Below are 16,801 nucleotides of genomic sequence, written 5' to 3'. Positions count from 1 at the left end.
ACGCTTGTGTAGTCCGTAGTGGATGGTTCCACCGCCCTAAATTTCAGGTTCAGCCTTGAGCCTTGGATCCACCCGCTTAATCTTCGACTCCACAACTTTACTCTCTTCGTGGTCTGGAAATCATAAACTCTTGATTTTTTTTCAGTCCAATGACCTTATGATATAAGCATATACAATATGATATTAACAAGCCTTCTTTGCTCTATAAAATATGCTTATTGACCCTACGGTGGTAGGACGAAATATACGGCGAATAAGATGCCCAGCCACTCGCGTGACCTGCGGCGCCAGCCTACGGCATCCCAACAAGCTTACCTAGTATATCCGTAGCTCGAACTATGCCTTTCTCCCCAATATGACCAGATACACCAACGCCAGTATTTCTGGCTTTGTTTAAGACCATGACGCGGAATTTCTCTATCCTCAAGCAACCCTTAAAGGTATTGCGTCACTCGCCCTGGGCAATCTCGACCGCCATTCCCGCCCGAATTGACCCGTCCCTGCTGGTTGAAGAGGAGAACTCACCCTACTACGAGACCGCCTATTTTTATCCGGCGCGTATTGGGGTCATCCTCAATGACCGTTATCAAATAGCGACCAAGCTTGGCCATGGAAGCAGATCGACTGTGTGGCTTGCAAGGGACCTTCATCAGTTCGTATTTGCCCAAACATCACAGTAAAATGTACATATTGACAAGTCTAGGTGGCGGTGGTCAAACGAGCGATATGTGGCTCTTAAGATTAACTCCAAGAACACCCATGCACGGAAAGCCGCTGGTGACGTTGAGCTGGAGATCATGCGACATATCACGAGAGCGAATCGGCAACACGAGGGCTGGCACTTCGTTCGAAAATCACTGGACTCGTTTTCCGTACAAGGAGTCTCAGGGGACCATGTACGTCTCATCTTCGAACCTCTACGTGAGTCACTTGAAAAATATTGTCGGCGATGGCAAGGCGGTGTAATGCCCCCAGATATCTTCAAATAATCCTCCAAGAAATACTTCAAGCGCTTGATTATCTCCACACTGAATGCCGTGTCATCCATACCGGTAGGTGCTCTCAGTTGTGCTGGTCGAAAGATTAATCCTCACTCACAATCACCAGATTTAAAGCCAGATAACATCATGGTACGACTGGAAGATCGGGCCCTCCTGTCCCAGGACGCCCGAGATGAGTTCGAAAATCCACTACCTCAGAAGCACTGCAGTGATGGACGCATCATATATCTGTCTCGCAATAACTACGGGCCGCTGAAGGACATCGTCGGACTTATCGAGATTGTGGACTTTGATCTAGCAGTCCAAGGCGATTCTCCGCAGGATGGTTGCATCCAGGACGAGGTATATCGTGCGCCAGAGGTCATCCTTGACAGAGGATACACGTATAGTGCCGATATATGGAGTCTGGGAGTTATGGTACACAAAATCCTTCCATATTAGCGCAGACAACTAACAATTGAATGAAGCTTTGGGATTTCCTAGAAGGGCGAACACTATTTGAAGCAGCTGATCCACGCGCTGTTGAAGATTATGATGACGAAACGCATCTTGCGTATATAACTTCGCTCTTAGGTCCCGCCCCCAAAGGCTTTGTTGACTGTGGTAAGAGGACATCGATGTTCTTTACGGCTGCTGGTAAGGGAGTCCCTCAATTTCTGATCTCTAGATATAACTGACGCTGCAACATAGGAACACTCAAAGATGAAGACCTTATCCCCAGTAATTTCAGCTTCGAAAGCACTCTCTCCAAGTTTGATGGGGAGGAGAAGAGGATGTTCATTAACTTCGTTAAACGGATGATCAAATGGAAACCTGAAGAGCGGAGTACAGCAAAGGAGCTATCGCAGGATCCATGGCTTCACAATGAACATCCGCAAATATGAGACTGCAGTATACTATTATCTTTGATCCCAAGATGGGGTATCTGGAAGGAGTGCAACTTTTTCCGTGGGTCTTAAAGGCACATTTGGATAAGGGGAGTTTGCAAAATGGAGAGCTGGGCTTATCTCGAAGCGAAGAAGGATCCCTGGATTACCTTAGTCTGGATAAAACAAGTATTTTTAGGCCTGTGAATGAAGCCTTTATGTAACGGGAAGTACATCCAGTTCTCTATCTTCCATGATCCAAGTGCTAATCGTAAGTAGATTGGCTGACGACCGCCTAGCTTATGTGATTGCGACCCTATATAATGTTTCTAATCAGACTTATAGTATATTGTGCCCTCTGAGACAATACAAATAGTAGCAACTTAGGTGTCTGGCGATGATAGTAGAAACATAGTAAATTGATTTGTTGGAATAGTATCACTGCCCTCGAGGGATCTTTTGTACCCCGCCGGTGCAACAAAAAAGCCCCGAGAAAGGCAAGACAACGAAAGTCGACCGATCGTTAAGTGGTATCATTTTCGAAGCATCATCAAGCAAACAGCGAACGCCAAGGTCCAGGAAGGTTCATACATCGGTCAAACAATCTCGCCCACCAGGTCATAAATATAAAGCAGGAACCCTCAAAAAAGAAATCATAACTCATAACATCCTACAAGCATTCATCAATGACATGAGACAAATAGCTCGAGGGATCGTATCGCAGAGAGCCCAACGGACAAACAACGAACGACAGGATCAGACTATACTTCCTCCGCTCTTGCCCATCTTTCCACTCCTGTCTGTCTTCCAAACCATCCATGCCAAGGTGATCATGAGCTTCAGACCAAAAGCAAACCACAGACTGCTCGCCATGCTAGTCACTTTGGACAGTCCACCAGCTGTCATGGCACCGAGGAATAGAGCCAGGAAGGCCCCGATCCGGCGGTCTCGTTTGGGGTTCTTCCGGGCCAGCAAGTTCGGATCCACGAGCAAGTCACACAGCAGGCTGGTCAGCACCACTGTGGGAATCTCATCGAACTCCAGGATGCGCGAGGCACAGACCTGGCCGCCCGCCTGGAAGGCCAGAAGCGAGATGGGGATGATTTGCATCCATTGGATGGGGGCGCGCGGGTTCTCGGGTCGCGGCGCGACGACCTCAAGCTCCACGAGGAGTGCAGCGACCAGCAAACAGACAGATTGCACGGCGAAGGAGAGGATGAGGGAGGAGCGACGGCGGGGCGGACCGAGCAGGCGGGAGGTTTGAATGAAGAGGATGTTGCTGGTGATGAAGGTGCAGAGTGCAATGAGGGACTTGGCCCACAGGTAGGCGGGGTATCTCGGTTGCCCCGAAGCACCAAGGGCAATGAAGACAGTATTTCCTGAGGCGCAGCCAATTAGCTCATGGGGCTGAAACAAGAGTGACGTGGGGTGTTGTTTGTATACGAGATGTGGAACGAGGGGTGACATGGCCAGAACATACCTGTTTGCATGCTGGAGAAGCTCCCCCAAGCATTGAAGGACAATCCATCCACCAGGCCACTGACGAAGCCGCAGACGATCAAAGGCAGATCGGCATAAGAGATATCGATCTCGGCTTGGAAGTGGCGAGCTATCCTCGCATAGGAAGTGGTCTCTTCGTCGTCAGTAGACTGATTCAGCGAGACAATGGTGCTGTTGCCTGAGGACCAAAGGCCGCCTCGATCCTCGCTGAACTGCAGATGTCTATTATATGCCGTGGCAGCTGCCGGAGCGGGCTGAATGTTATCGGCGGAAGATTGTTGCATGGTGAGATGAGACAGGGAAGCGCAACCGGTGCCGGTGTAGAAAATGGGGTTGAGAAAATTGCTGCCTTCATCCTTGGAGCCAAATCACGGCCATCCCTATATACAATGGACTTCGATACAGAGTTTTCCATCCCCACCACCCTTTCTTCACGCCAAGATACTGATAAGAATCAGTGCAACCATGTGTCCATGATATTCTCGTCTCGAGAGACGCATGCCTACCAGAAGACGCGAGTGGGGTGGTACACCGCCGAAGCAGCGGTTTCCGATATCAGCCCAATGTGCCGTCGCGATACGCGCATCATCCTGGAGCGACACATGGGTTTTGAGATGGATATACCATGTCCAAATCAATCAGGCGACAGCGCTTTCAGTCTCGGTCTGCATGATATTGGACATATCATATCGCCTGCCAGAGAGAGCCGCTTGGCAAACCCTTGGCACGGGTCTGTAACTTGGCTCCGTCGATAGCCTCCAAGCCCCGGGAGGCTCTAGCCATCTGTCGATCACGATAAGCCAAGATCCAGTCCACAAGGGTTTCGCCAAAACTGACCGGGAGCGCCAGCGGGATCTTGGCGGATACGAGTTGTCGGGAACCGTTCCTCGCTCTCATTCGAAAAGATGCAGACATCAATCATCTAAATGCCGAAAACGAGACACTTGGCCTGTCAGCATCCTCCATTGGGACAAGTCACGAGACAGTGGCTGGATGTGCTCACGACAAGTCTCGTTCCCAAGTATTTCACTGCTTTTTTTTCTTGTCCCCTCATGCAATAGGAAGATAATCGCGACTCTGCCGCAAAATTGAAGTTTGTTCTGCAATGCGCTCGACCGCCAATGATCATGCAGCTTGGCTTCTTCAGGTGCTGAGCCACGCTGGGCAGTTTGATATCCATTCTTGGCGTTCGTTTCCGCAGAGAAGATCTGCACTAAAGCCCTCAGGCAGAAAGATAGTCATACTACCTGGAATTCTGGTTAGATGACTGTATTCATGATGTCACGCACATGATTGAGTTAAACGCGGGGCAACCTACAGACAATAGGGCCACTAACCATCACCACTTCCCAGTTTACGCAGTGCTCAATGGAAATGCTTCGGTCGACTCCCCCAGACACATCAACGAGGGGAAGGATTCATCCAATCGTTACCAAGTATGATTGGTCGCAAAAATAATTGTTGAAACAAACATAGTAATCATGCCCTATGAGACTAACATAACAATCATAAACTAACAGCAGTCCGTATGGTATCGGGTTCTCTCTCATCAATGTACATCTGTTCTTCTTCAATGTCCACTCGTAGTGGCCACAGCTACAGACGCAATGCGCTTATATGCAGATGCCATGCTGCGCAGGCATAGCACAAGGGCTCGTCGGCCCCATGGGAGATCCTGTCCAGTCCAGTGACTAGCTTCATAAGTCCCCGGAAGACCCGTGTTTCGGAAAAGGTCGGAGGCACAGTGTAACATTAAAGATTATGTTCATGGAAGTGGGTATCTTGAGGCGTCTCGGGGTATGGACAAAGGCGGCATTCGACTTCCTGCTCCGGCAAGCCCTCCTCTCCCGGCGCCCGCCCGAAGGTCAAAGTCTGGATTATTCTCCAGTAGCACATCATGTTTCTGTTGAGCTGGAACGGGTGGTGGTCGCCAGCGAGGATTGATGGGCCGCTGAGAGATGGATGTGAAGTGGCTTACTTCGCTAGTAGTGGGTGAGTTAGGGGCCTCAGCCGAATCATCCGTCGGTTTCCGCTCACCGATAGCACCCGGTGTCAGAGCAGGAGGCAACCGTGTGTTACCTACTGCTGACTCATTGGGATTTGCGAATCGAGGATCCGCATCTTCAAAGTAATCAGTTGAAGGGGAGCGAGCATGCCGCTGCGTAGAACCGTACGCATGCATAGGCGAGGGTGAGTGATGAGCGGCGGGCTCAGCTTGGGCCCAGCCAGCGCGCGGATGATTGTACGATCTGTTGGTTGTCAGTATACACACACCACGTACAACACCGAGCAGAGAAATGGCTTACGGAGTCCGGCTATAAAGGCTTGAGGGACTGATGGGTTCGGGATACCCATCGGCTGACAAGGCATGTGGTTGGGAATCGACCATCACCTCATGCGGCAGAGTATTAGCTGAGTCTAGGCGTTTTGGCTGCGGCTGCATTTCTATAGCTTGTCCAGCCGCCTCATAATCCGCAGAAACGGCCATTCCTATCGGACCCGGGGATGGTTGTCGATGAGCACCCGCTGAAGGCGCTGGGCCACGATAGTCGTATTCATCCTCGAGAGGCGCGGTCGGCCGAGGCCCAGGTGAAGGACCATATCCAATTGGCTGAGGAGGTTCTCGGTAGCCTCGTCCCATTGCCGATGGATGTCCACCTCTTCCTGGACCCCCCGGAGTAGGTCCTCGTGGTCCAGGCCCATGATAGTTCCCACGACCGTAGCCTCCTCGCGGGCCATATCCACCACGTCCACGCGGAGCAAATCCTGGAGGAGGGGGACCGCGTCGCGAACCCATACTGCCATCGGAATACTGATTGCGAAGTCGACCATCGGGGGGTCCGGGGCGCATCCGTGGCCCTGGTCCTTGAACAGGCCCGTGGTTCTCGATATGATCCGGTGGAGAGTTGTAGGCCATCACGTCGCCGCGCATATTGGCATATTGACCAGGAGGCATTGCAGCATCACTAGATGGATTGCGGGCGTTCAAAGGCGCACGATCGTCGTCGCTATCATGGGTTGTCGTGCGAAACGTAGCGAATGTGGGCGTGACATCAGATGTAGGAGGAGAGCCGGTAACAACCGGCTCCTTGACGTCAACATTGAGGCTCTCAGGCTGACTCAAGCCTCCTGCTGCCGCTGCCGCTGCTGCGTTCTGGCGATTGTAGAAGTTCTCCCCACTCATTTCAGCATTCTCTGCGATGCGTCTCTTTCTCGCCTTACGGCTCACAAGTGTCCGGCGCATTGCGCATGTGACCACGCCACAAGTGACAAGCAAAATGGTGGCCACGAGCACGATCCATCCTCCCCACTCGAGATGCGGAACGAACAGCAAGATATCGACAAGGAAAGCGAGAAGAGACACGAGGAGAGTAGGGAGAAGGAGGATCAGCAAGGCCAAAAGATAGCGCGGTGAATGCGACGGGCCGTGAAAGTGTGCTGCTGCTGCTAAACATAGACAAATGAGAGTGAGAAACGCCGCGATGGGATGAACAATCAAGATGGCCGAAAGCGATTTCCGAGTGCTAGGGGGGAGGTTGAACTCGCTGCTGCTCGTGTTTGTCGGGATGATATTATCTGTGACGAGAATTGTGAGTAATTATTCGCGACAAGCACACGGAACCCTGCTTGAGAGGAAGGACAAGAATGCGCCGAGGAGAGAGAGAAGGCAACGAACCGTCGGCATAGCCAACATGGATGCTGGTACACTGGTCACCCTTGCAGTAACCGAAAACACCGTAGTCGACATTCTCAAAGGTAGCCAGCGGTATGCTTTTGACAATCGGAGTCGAGAGGACGGAGATGAGGAGAAGGGCAAATGCGATCAGAAGGAGGATAGTAAGCGGTGTGGCCGGTTTAAGCAGCATGGCGACTCGAGAGCGGAGCGACACTGTCGCCGCGATCGAGAGGCGAGCGGGGACTCAGGAGTGGCAGCAATGCAGAAGGCAGGAATTGACCACAATTACTTAGGCCACGGCGAGTTGAGATGCAACGTGATCACAAGTAAAGTCCCGAAGCTGTTCGAAACATTGAGCGCAACCTTGCAAGGACTTAATGATTGCTGGCCTCCTGCGACATGGGGGCAGGGGGAGGCGGGAAGCCTGAGGAATCCGCGACAGATATGGTGACAAAGAAGGGTTGGTTCGGAGATTGGAGGAGGGAGGCGAACCGAATCCGCCCTTAGATAAGGTATGATCTAACTAACTAACTAGCCGGAGAATCTAAAAAGGTAAAAAAGAGAAAGAAGGATATAATGGAAGATGATAAAGGGGGGCGAAGGGGTGAAGGCAGCGGAAAAAGAAGAGAAGAGAAGAGAAGAGGCAAATAGCGTAGAGGAGAGAAATTGAAGGAATGACTGGAAATGAGTGTAAGTGTAGGAGTTGAAGGTAGTGGTAGTAAAAGAGGAAGAGCAGAGAGAAGTGGGTGAAGGGAAGGATGCACTGCAGTGGATGATGCTGCCTCGACCGAGATAGAGAAAGAGAGGGGAAAACGACAGGGACGGCCGGGTGGGATTGCAAGATTTGCGGGGTTCTGATTGGAGCAGAAAGGAAGATTCCTTAGTCATTGCCGCCACGATCCAACTTGCACTAAGCAAGTAATCATTTTTCATTCTGAGTCTTGCCTGCCACTGTCACTGTCACTGTCACTGTCGCTGTCGCTGCAGCCAGCCAGCTCCTCACTCGACAATGGCTTCTTGAGTTGCTTCTGCCTCAGATATTACGCGGACGAAGCAGCGGCCCTGCCCATTGAACTATCTATCTCTGCTGCCTTCACAGTTCACACTCTCGTTTCCCCCGCTTGTCGCGCCAATGCATAGCACATGTACCCACTATCCACATCTCCAGATGCCGCAGTCAGCAGTGCCCCCCCCTGTGCCCACGCCGAGAGCTTCTCTGATTCGTCAAGCCAGAGATAGTGATAATGGGGCCGTGTCCCACGAGTTGCCTCGAGTCAGAATAGCGACTGCCTAGGTTTGACATTATAAGAGCCGACGAATCTCCATTCTTTGCGAAATTAGGATGGACTTCCCAGGTTGCTGGACCAGAATTTACAGTCCTGAGCATGGCTCTAATTTTAGCAGACCCAGACCCTCGAAAATCATCTGCAGCACGTACCCGTTCAGTTTTTACACTTTTTGGACTCTATGCCGTCTCCCTTGAGGTAGTAGCGTTCCCGGCTGGCAAGATATATCCAGGCAGGGATCCCGTCAAGGAATACTTCGGTAGTAATTGACAAGAGAAAGGTAATGTAAAAGTTCCAGCTCTACTAAGAACCATCAGTGAGGTATGGAGTACTCTCTGGCTAGTGCCGAGTGCGCAAGCAGTTTGTTCGTATTTCCAGATGGTGACGCGGAAGTGGAATGGATGACGTTAGCCCACCCCTTCTGCAAAAAGCACTGTCACTATGAGAGTGAGTAGATGATGCTATATCATATGTCTATTCGGTCTCGACCAACACTCGTGAAATGTTGTACTGATGTTCATTCAACCTCGACAAACGTCAGATCCAATTCTGTGGGTCTGTCCGACAGACAAGCTCAGTGTGCAACACGTCTGCATTGGGTAGATATTTGGAGAGTGACTGCAAGTCTGATGAGGGCCAATGCGATGCAAAGCACCTTTTTATAGTTATCTCATTTTGATGTATTCGCTTAGTTCATCTTATTCCAGCGATTCCGACAACCTCGTAGAACTCGTTACGTTGTATAAGTACCAGTATTTGACAGGTGTGGATGGCCCTTGAGTGGTTCGGGCCGCGATCTTGGCATTGTCTGGAGTTTGGGCTGTCCATCAAGATCCATCTCTGGGTGCCACCACAACCACCGAACTGACACACCACGGCGTTCATCCGATCAAGCCTTTCCCGCCCAGAGCAATTCGCCAATGACTGGAAGCCATGTCGAGCCCTGATCTATCACCACCGATGCCATGTCGTCGGGCTCCATTGGCTCTTTTCTCGTTGGACCTGCGGTGGCTGGGCTGCGGAGGCTGGGAAAGACTGGCGGTCGTATAGCCAACCACCTCAAACGGTCAGTGGCAGCCCAATTCAGAGCTCTTTTCTCCCTTGCTTCCTGCCCCGGCCATTCCAACTCTTACTCTTTCTCTCTCGATCGGTTAGGGTCTTGTGTGCTAGGAATGTTCATGAGATATCTCATATTGTTTTGCAAGTGAGCAATTGAACATATACATTCCTCGGTTGATCCCGACCGCAATGTTAGCTCCGGGGTCGGGTAATGTGAGTCTGCGGACTGTCAGCTGTAAGTGGAATGTTAGATTTGTTTGACAGCCGGTCAACCCAAGATCTCGACCGATTCTGAATTGTGGTTTCATGACTGACTCTATACAGCAAGTAGACCGCAGATGATACATACCGAGGACCAACAGTCCGTTGCCGCTTCAGATGACTATTACTCCTTCTCAAGCCAGAGCTCCAGCGCAAGGTCTCGCATGAGTGGCAGTCGAGTCAATGTCGTGCGCTATGCAACTCCCAATTCGCGACCTGCATCCCGTACTCCTTCCCCTAGCATATCAAGAACGCATCTCGCCCCGCCGGTGGCTGGCACGCGATCGCAACCCTCCGTGGAATCCTCGAGCGACAATAGAAACTTCACTACACCCGCGTCCCATACCATACGCTCCGTTGAGGATAGAGAAGTCCACCTAAGCCCCATGTCCAATACAACATCCAGTCAGGCGCCCGCTGACAGCTACGCGGGACGCCCACCAACACCCGGAATGGACGACTCACCGTATATCCATTTCGCCATTAGCCAGCTCACGCGTGATGAAGAAGTCGCGGGTCCCAGGAGGAGGAGTTCGATTGTGAGCCATGACTCTCCCGCCGAGCCGCTGCTCTGGGATGATGGCCTAGGCTGCTTCATCCGCTCGCATTGTCCTTCCTCGACTGCGGAAATCAGACATCAGCAAGCATCTCCTGTCTCCGCAAGGAGATCACCCCGAAAGTCGGTGGACCCGGAATCATTCATACCAGTGGAACCCCCCGAAGATAGTCTACTTTATCCGGCATTAGATTATGTGCCTCCTGTACTGCGCACATGGGCGTTGGCCGCACTTACGACCTGCTGCTTGCTCATGATAGCAGGAATTATCTTTTGCAATATCTGGTCCACGAGGCAACAAGGACTTTGGGGCTATGAGCAGCAAACTGGTTCCCATTACTTTGTGATGCAGTTCTTACCCCAGATTCTAGGAATAGCCATCACCGGTTGGACATTCGTTGTCCAAGCCGCCGTATACCGTGTCATGCCATTTGCTATCATGGCATCAGAACGACCATTCGATCGAGTTCTGCAAAGCCTGCCGGTTCTGTCACGCAATTTCATTGTGCCTGATTTCTCTCACTTTCGACATGGCGAAGCGCTTGTCGGTTTCTCTTTACTTTCAATGTGGATCTCAAATCTCATCGCATTGCCGCTCCTCAGTTGTCTGTTCCAGGCCAAGTGGTATGTGGTTGATAACCAAGGCACGTGGCGATGGGCTTCAGTCCAGGCTGTTGGGTGGACCCTAGTGGCTATCTACAGTTTGATGACTATTGGACTGATCCTGCTTATGCTTCGCTTTGTGCGCACATGGTCAGGTTTGATGTGGGACCCTGTTAGCCTGGCCGATTTGATTTCAGTTATCCAACGGTCAAACATTCTACACGATTTTGAACAGTCCGAAACATTACCGCACGTCGGGGAGTCACTCGATCCTCGAATTCTCCGGCTGGGATACTGGCAGTTGTCGAATCGAGGAGAGACCTTCTATGGGATTGGTGAGGCTGATGCTCCAATCCGAACGCCGTCCCTACATCACCTGGAAAAGAATCTTCAAATGCAGTCGCACGGTCTGTCCAAGGTCTCGTTTGACCATGAACGCCAGGGTATGGCAGAAAAGGGCGAATACTGTGAGCATCTGTACGCCCCTTCTGTTCGTTACCGATGGGTTCCATGGTTCCTGAAGGATTCATCAGTGATTGCTTGGACGGTGATCATCTGTGCCCTGTTCATTGCATTCGTGCTGGTCAGCTTTATCCATGACGCTATCCGAGGAGGCTTCCCCCCACGACTGCCAACTTTGCCTTCTACAGGCGCCTTTTCGTCATCCAACTTCTGCTACAGCTTTGTTCCAGCTCTCATTGGAAATGTCTTTTTTCTCGCATGGCAGCCGATTGACGTCTTCTTCCGCGCCTCGCAGCCGTTTGCTTCTTTGTCATCGTCGAAAGGTGCGCGCGCAGAGGAGAGTCTGTTACTGGCATATCCGTCTTGCCTTCCTTTCCAGGTGACTGCACTAGCGGTCATCAACAAACATTACAAAGTTGCATGGATTTCATTCATGAGCGTTGCATCTGCCGTCATTCCTATACTCGCCGGAGGGGTGTTCATTGCGCTTAATTATCCGGCCGAGCATGCAGTGAAGATTGCAGCCTCGATGCCTGCTTTCTATGCCCTGGTGGCTTTCTGTGCGCTTTATACCGTTTCCTTCTTGTGTATCTGGCCCCGCCGCCAACGCTACCTCCCTCATGATATCAGCACGCTGGCCGATCTGATGAGCTTTCTCTACCAGAGCCCCCTCCTTGCGGACAAGATATTGCGCGAGCCTAGAAGCAAAGTAGATCTTGTCACTCGACTGGTTGTCGCACCTCCTGGGGACAGAGAGCATTCGGTGTACGGATTTGGAATATATGTCGGCCGAGATGGAAAAGAACATCTAGGTATTGACCGCCTTGACCGTCCTGGTCGGACGGATATGTTGATTACCACCGGATATGCGAGGTAGTGCATATGCGCGTACTACAAGCTCGGCTCCAACAAAATCAGGAGGGACACTTTTATTCGACCTACGTGCACAACCCACAGCATTTCCCCTCTTTGCAAATGATTCATGTATTATGATTGATCGATGAGTCTCACGAAAACCCGTTCTATGTGTTATGATTCGAATGTCAAGCCACTATTATGGACTACTTAATGTTAATGAGATGTACTGATGCCCTAATGTATCTATGAGCCTTTGACGTTGATTCTCTTTGGTAACTTATGCTTCATTGTCCGCTGTATTTCGAATTGCCCTATTCTCCTTGCCACCTTGCTATATTAATATCCTTCGAGACGTACATTCAGAATGCGCCAACCGCCATCATGTGTCTGATAAACTTTTGTCTAGACCTTGTTTTGTGGTTCATCGGCATTAGATACTAAGTTGATAGTAGCGTCACGTGTTAAGAGATCAAGACTAACCATGTTTGTGATAGCGCGGGCTCTCCGGTCCGATGGCGCACTGCAGTCATCTCTGCCTAGCTTATCTACCTGGCCATCCCGATAACATGTCCATGGTATGAGCTTGTGACGTCTAGAACACGAACCAAAGGTCAGTTTGACAACCAATAGAGCTGACTGGAATGCTTGGTGCCTGAAGATGCACCTCAAAGCATCAGTTCCCCGAACAAAATTCTTGAACTGGTCGTACGAGTGAACCCCACGGTCAATCAGTCCGATCTCAAACCTGGAGTCTCTCCGGACGCAGGGATCTTTCAGTATGGTCTACCGTGGAGTAAGCACTGGATGTCAAAATTGCCGTCGAAGACGCATCAAGGTGAGCATTCTGTGGACCTTTTAAGATGTCGCTGCTGATCGTCTGTTGCAGTGCGATGAAACTCGTCCAGAATGTAGAGCTTGTGTGCGGACGAACCGATCTTGTCCGGGTTACCCGGATCCATTTGATCTTGTATTACGGGACCAGATTGCTTTCAAACGCAAAAAGCGGGATACTCAGGCCTCGAACACAGCCCCTGTGGACCAAGCCAAACTAGCAGCGTTAAACACCGCAGTGATCTCAGCACCGCCCGAAAATGTCGTGTCGTCGAATGTCACTAGAGCCGATTGGATGGATATTGTATTCGATAAGACCTGCAATATACCTAAGAGTGTCCATCTGCCTCTGGAAGACACGGTGACATCTTTGTTTTTCAGTTCTTATCTCTATTCGCCCAAGGACCCATTGATAAGAGAAGGTTTCATGGAGATGGTGCCTCAGGCCTACTCAAACGCCCAGCCTGGCTCGCACTTAAAACTCATCACTTTGGCGGTTTCTTTCTTCTCGGTGTCGGCATGGACAGGCAACCGGTCATACCTCCGAGCTGCCGAGCAGCTGTGTCTTCAAGCAATATCGAAGACCAGAGAAGCGATTCAAGGTGGCATTGACCAAAACCAAGATGAGATCCTGATGACTGTTCTTCTGCTGTCCATTTATGAGGTGAGTGATGAGATCGATAAATGAATGCTCAGACCTGATGGATCTGGTTAGGAATTCTCGGCTTTGAAGGAGCGGAGGCCTCCAGGGAAGACACATTTACGTGGCGCAATTGCCTTGGTAAACAGTCGAAGTCCCGATCAGCGGGAGACGGACATTGCGATAACGTTGGAAAACGCAGTACATGCACAACTTGTAAGCGTGAGGTTCCAGCGACTTGTTTGAGCTCTGACTAATGAGATAGATCAAAACTTCCAAAGGGTTAGCGTACCCTGTTATGCAGACACCCAAGGTTTGGCCACCCGCCCCGGTTGCGCCTGAATCGGCTTCCACACAACTCTTGATGGCGACATCTGAGTTGGTCAGCCTTCGACAAGCATGGGACAAGCTTGTCTTAGACGTCCGAGCCGATAATGTCACGGAGATCGAGGCGATCCTCGCGCGGGCAATGCATCTTGACACCAGACTCGTAGCTTGGACACATGCCCTCCCCCTCCACTGGCATCCTGTCCCTGCAACAATGATCTGCGAATCCATCCGCAAGGCAGGCATGTACAAGAATCGATGCGACTGTTACTCGGACATCTGGATTGCCAGCACGTGGAATTTCTATCGCGACTCACGCATCGTCATCCAGAACATCATTCTCGGCTGTCTGCGCATGCTTCCGCCTCCCCTCCGCACAGACAATATTCAGTGTGCCCTAGACATTATCCAAGATCTCGCAACGGGAATCTGTGCCACCATTCCTTACTTTCTCGGAAGCCAGTCGATGCCGGCCAGGATGGGCATGGAGAAGATCGACTATCCTGAGGCCGATGGCCGCCGGGTCACTGCGGCTCATCGACAAACCTCCCCACTTCTTGGGGGATGGCTCGCATCGACTAATTTACTGAACATGGCTATGCTTCCTCTAACTGATGAGCTACATGCATGGATCTTGGAGCAAAAGCAACGTGTGCTGCGAATCTATACATTTGACTCGGTTGAGGTTGTCCAATGATTGAAGCAGAGTCTGCTGGTTGCTCAATGACGGCCCAAGCTACTTTGGCCCCGAAGCACTGGAATCAACAGCTTCGCTCTTTCGCCCTTCGGGGACTGACATGAAAGATAATGAGTATCCCTTGCATGTATGGTCCATCGCCATTATACACGTGTGTCGCTCGAGCGGAGCCCTGACGAAGCCCTACACATATACTGGGAGAGAATTGGTGCAATTAGTGGGACTAGGAATGTTTCTGGTGCAAGCAGGCAACTACTCTACCTACAGGACATTGTGTCGTGCGTTCACTGGGGTCCACGACAACCTCGATTCTCAGGCTGTAACATCATCATGAATCAGCAGGAATGCGCCACAACATGTTGATGCAACATTTCAGAACCAAAACGGAAACGTCAATGAAATTGCCTTCGAAAGAACTCACTTAGCAGGGGCCAGGCACATATGATTCGGGCTTCTAACTCTTCTACCGACTCGAATACAATGGCCTGGAAGAAACCTTGCAAGCTCACTCATGTATATGTTTCCTGCTACCTTCTACAGCATGGTTGAGTTGATATCGCATGATTCGAATTAACCCTGTATATAAACTTATATTTGCAGACCAAGATACCATGTAAATAGACGTTTTGTTTTGTGTATACTCATACCTCAGCATATATACCACAGTACTATCACTACAAGACAGGGAATTTCATAGACATTAACCCGTTCTGGGGAATTGGATGCTCTTTCTCGGGATGTCCTAACTCTATCATCTACAAATGTTCCTTGCAGTCCCGTCCGCTGAGCTGAGCATGCCACTTACGATGGGCAAGCGAGCATTCCGAGCGAGACTAGACCCGAGTCTGCTTGACGATTGGTGCAACAAAGAGTGATTTCTTATCAGTTGACAAACTTATACAATGTTTCCTGAGCGACGGTCTGTGCTACCATAACAGGCCAAGCCTTCGGCCCGTCGATTATCATCTCGATCGCCGACAATTCACTAGAGAGAGACAAACAAACCTATAGTGCTTCCTTGGATGGAACCAGGGAGAGATATTAAGAATACCAAGCAATCTAAGAGTCATCAGCAAGGAATGCGAGAGAATAGCAGGGAAGAGTCGACATGACACATACCAAGATCCATCACGGACTTAAAAAGGAGTTAAATGCCCATTTATCTTCCTCTGACTAAGCAGTCCAGTTCCTCATCTCCTCACTCTCTAAGATCCGAGATCCCCTCACTAGACTTCAACAAGCACTCAATCAATTCTTCTCAGGCGCAAAACATCAGAACGCCCCAGTTGAAACTTCAAATACAACCTCTAACAACCCACCACAACCTCACCCGCCGAATCCAACCTCCCTACCCCCTCCAAAAAGCCCAACTCAACCCTTCAAAAATGGGCCTCCTCCGCTACTTCATCCCAGACCAACAACAACCCTCCACCAACTCCGCAACCCCCTCAGAACAAACAACAACAAAGGAACCCACATCAACCTCAACAGACCCCTCAAATTCCCGCCCACAAACCACAGAGTTCGACCCCCCACTCCCCAAACTCTGGACCCCGCAAACAAACCTCAAGCTGCTGGTCGGCGGGCTCGCCTTCTTCACGCTGAGCGTGCTGACAACGCGGCGGGCGATCCGGAAGCGCGCGCTGGCGTCGATCCCGCCGTTCTACACCAGTGCGCCCTACCACAAGCCGGCCGTCAGCGGCGGCGTCGAGGCCTTCGAGGCCCTCAACCTCGCCACGCTGAACGTCCTCTCCTTCGCCATGATGAGCACCGGCGGCGTGCTGTACGCCATGGACATCAACGGCGTGGATGACATGCGGCGGTACGTGCGGCGGGCGGCGCTCTCGGAGGAGGACGCGGCCAAGGGGCTCGTCGAGGGGGACCGCGAGATGGAGCGCGAGGTCGAGGAGTGGGCTGCCCGCGTCCTGGGTGAGAAGTTCGGGAAGGAGTTGAAGGTGCAGCGCGAGAAGGAACTTGCTGAGAACGCGAAGCGGGATGGGGAGGGGAATTGATTGATCTCCTTTAAACGATCGTTTGCGGGGTGGGGAATAGGGGAGGATTCGAATGGAAAGGGCTGGCTGGCTGAGGGGATCGGATGGGATGGAGTTTCTTTCGGATGAACATATCTTTCTTCTCTACTTTTCTTTGCATGACATACCCTACTCTTGTATTTATCGC

General features: G+C 51.1%; 6 protein-coding genes across 6 annotated transcripts; 3 read left to right on the top strand and 3 right to left on the bottom strand.

Annotated features, from left to right (window-relative positions):
• Positions 1–121: 121 nt before the first annotated feature.
• On the top strand, positions 122–2,182 carry BO97DRAFT_470431 (kinase-like protein). Its single transcript, XM_025699944.1, has 6 exons — positions 122–652; positions 704–960; positions 999–1,052; positions 1,108–1,418; positions 1,469–1,637; positions 1,692–2,182. Exons 1-6 carry the CDS (start codon positions 402–404, stop codon positions 1,883–1,885), a joined length of 1,236 nt encoding a protein of 411 aa, XP_025551370.1. The 5' UTR covers positions 122–401; the 3' UTR covers positions 1,886–2,182.
• A 261-nt stretch (positions 2,183–2,443) lies between these two features.
• BO97DRAFT_390481 (YoaK family protein) lies at positions 2,444–3,894 on the bottom strand. Its single transcript, XM_025693772.1, has 2 exons — positions 3,348–3,894; positions 2,444–3,246 (listed from the first exon to the last, which is right to left on the bottom strand). The coding sequence occupies exons 1-2, from the start codon at positions 3,649–3,651 to the stop codon at positions 2,624–2,626; spliced, it is 927 nt and encodes a 308-aa protein (XP_025551369.1). The 5' UTR covers positions 3,652–3,894; the 3' UTR covers positions 2,444–2,623.
• A 1,238-nt stretch (positions 3,895–5,132) lies between these two features.
• BO97DRAFT_434583 (putative pH signal transduction protein PalI) lies at positions 5,133–7,233 on the bottom strand (the record flags this gene model as incomplete). Its single annotated transcript, XM_025697689.1, has 3 exons — positions 5,133–5,616; positions 5,674–6,943; positions 7,044–7,233. The coding sequence occupies 3 exons, from the start codon at positions 7,231–7,233 to the stop codon at positions 5,133–5,135; spliced, it is 1,944 nt and encodes a 647-aa protein (XP_025551368.1).
• A 241-nt stretch (positions 7,234–7,474) lies between these two features.
• On the bottom strand, positions 7,475–8,152 carry BO97DRAFT_62536 (uncharacterized protein). The gene has a single exon (XM_025700949.1). The coding sequence runs from the start codon at positions 7,974–7,976 to the stop codon at positions 7,575–7,577; it is 402 nt and encodes a 133-aa protein (XP_025551367.1). The 5' UTR covers positions 7,977–8,152; the 3' UTR covers positions 7,475–7,574.
• A 238-nt stretch (positions 8,153–8,390) lies between these two features.
• BO97DRAFT_405573 (uncharacterized protein) lies at positions 8,391–9,038 on the top strand (the record flags this gene model as incomplete). The annotated part of the gene is made up of 1 exon (XM_025695215.1): positions 8,391–9,038. A coding segment is annotated over exon 1 (167 nt), but the record flags the coding sequence as incomplete, so codon positions are not given.
• A 539-nt stretch (positions 9,039–9,577) lies between these two features.
• Positions 9,578–16,635, top strand: BO97DRAFT_345362 (DUF3433 domain-containing protein; the record flags this gene model as incomplete). The annotated part of the gene is made up of 6 exons (XM_025691771.1): positions 9,578–9,623; positions 9,713–12,054; positions 13,276–13,623; positions 13,675–13,815; positions 13,865–14,578; positions 15,886–16,635. 6 exons carry the CDS (start codon positions 9,578–9,580, stop codon positions 16,633–16,635), a joined length of 4,341 nt encoding a protein of 1,446 aa, XP_025551365.1.
• Between the last annotated feature and the right edge of the window lie 166 nt (positions 16,636–16,801).

The sequence above is a fragment of the Aspergillus homomorphus genome, assembly GCF_003184865.1.
Source record: "Aspergillus homomorphus CBS 101889 unplaced genomic scaffold BO97scaffold_18, whole genome shotgun sequence".
Classification (NCBI taxonomy): Eukaryota; Fungi; Ascomycota; class Eurotiomycetes; order Eurotiales; family Aspergillaceae; genus Aspergillus; species Aspergillus homomorphus.
The sequence above is the reverse complement of the archived record's forward strand: the minus strand, read 5'-3'. Positions and strand labels throughout refer to the sequence as shown.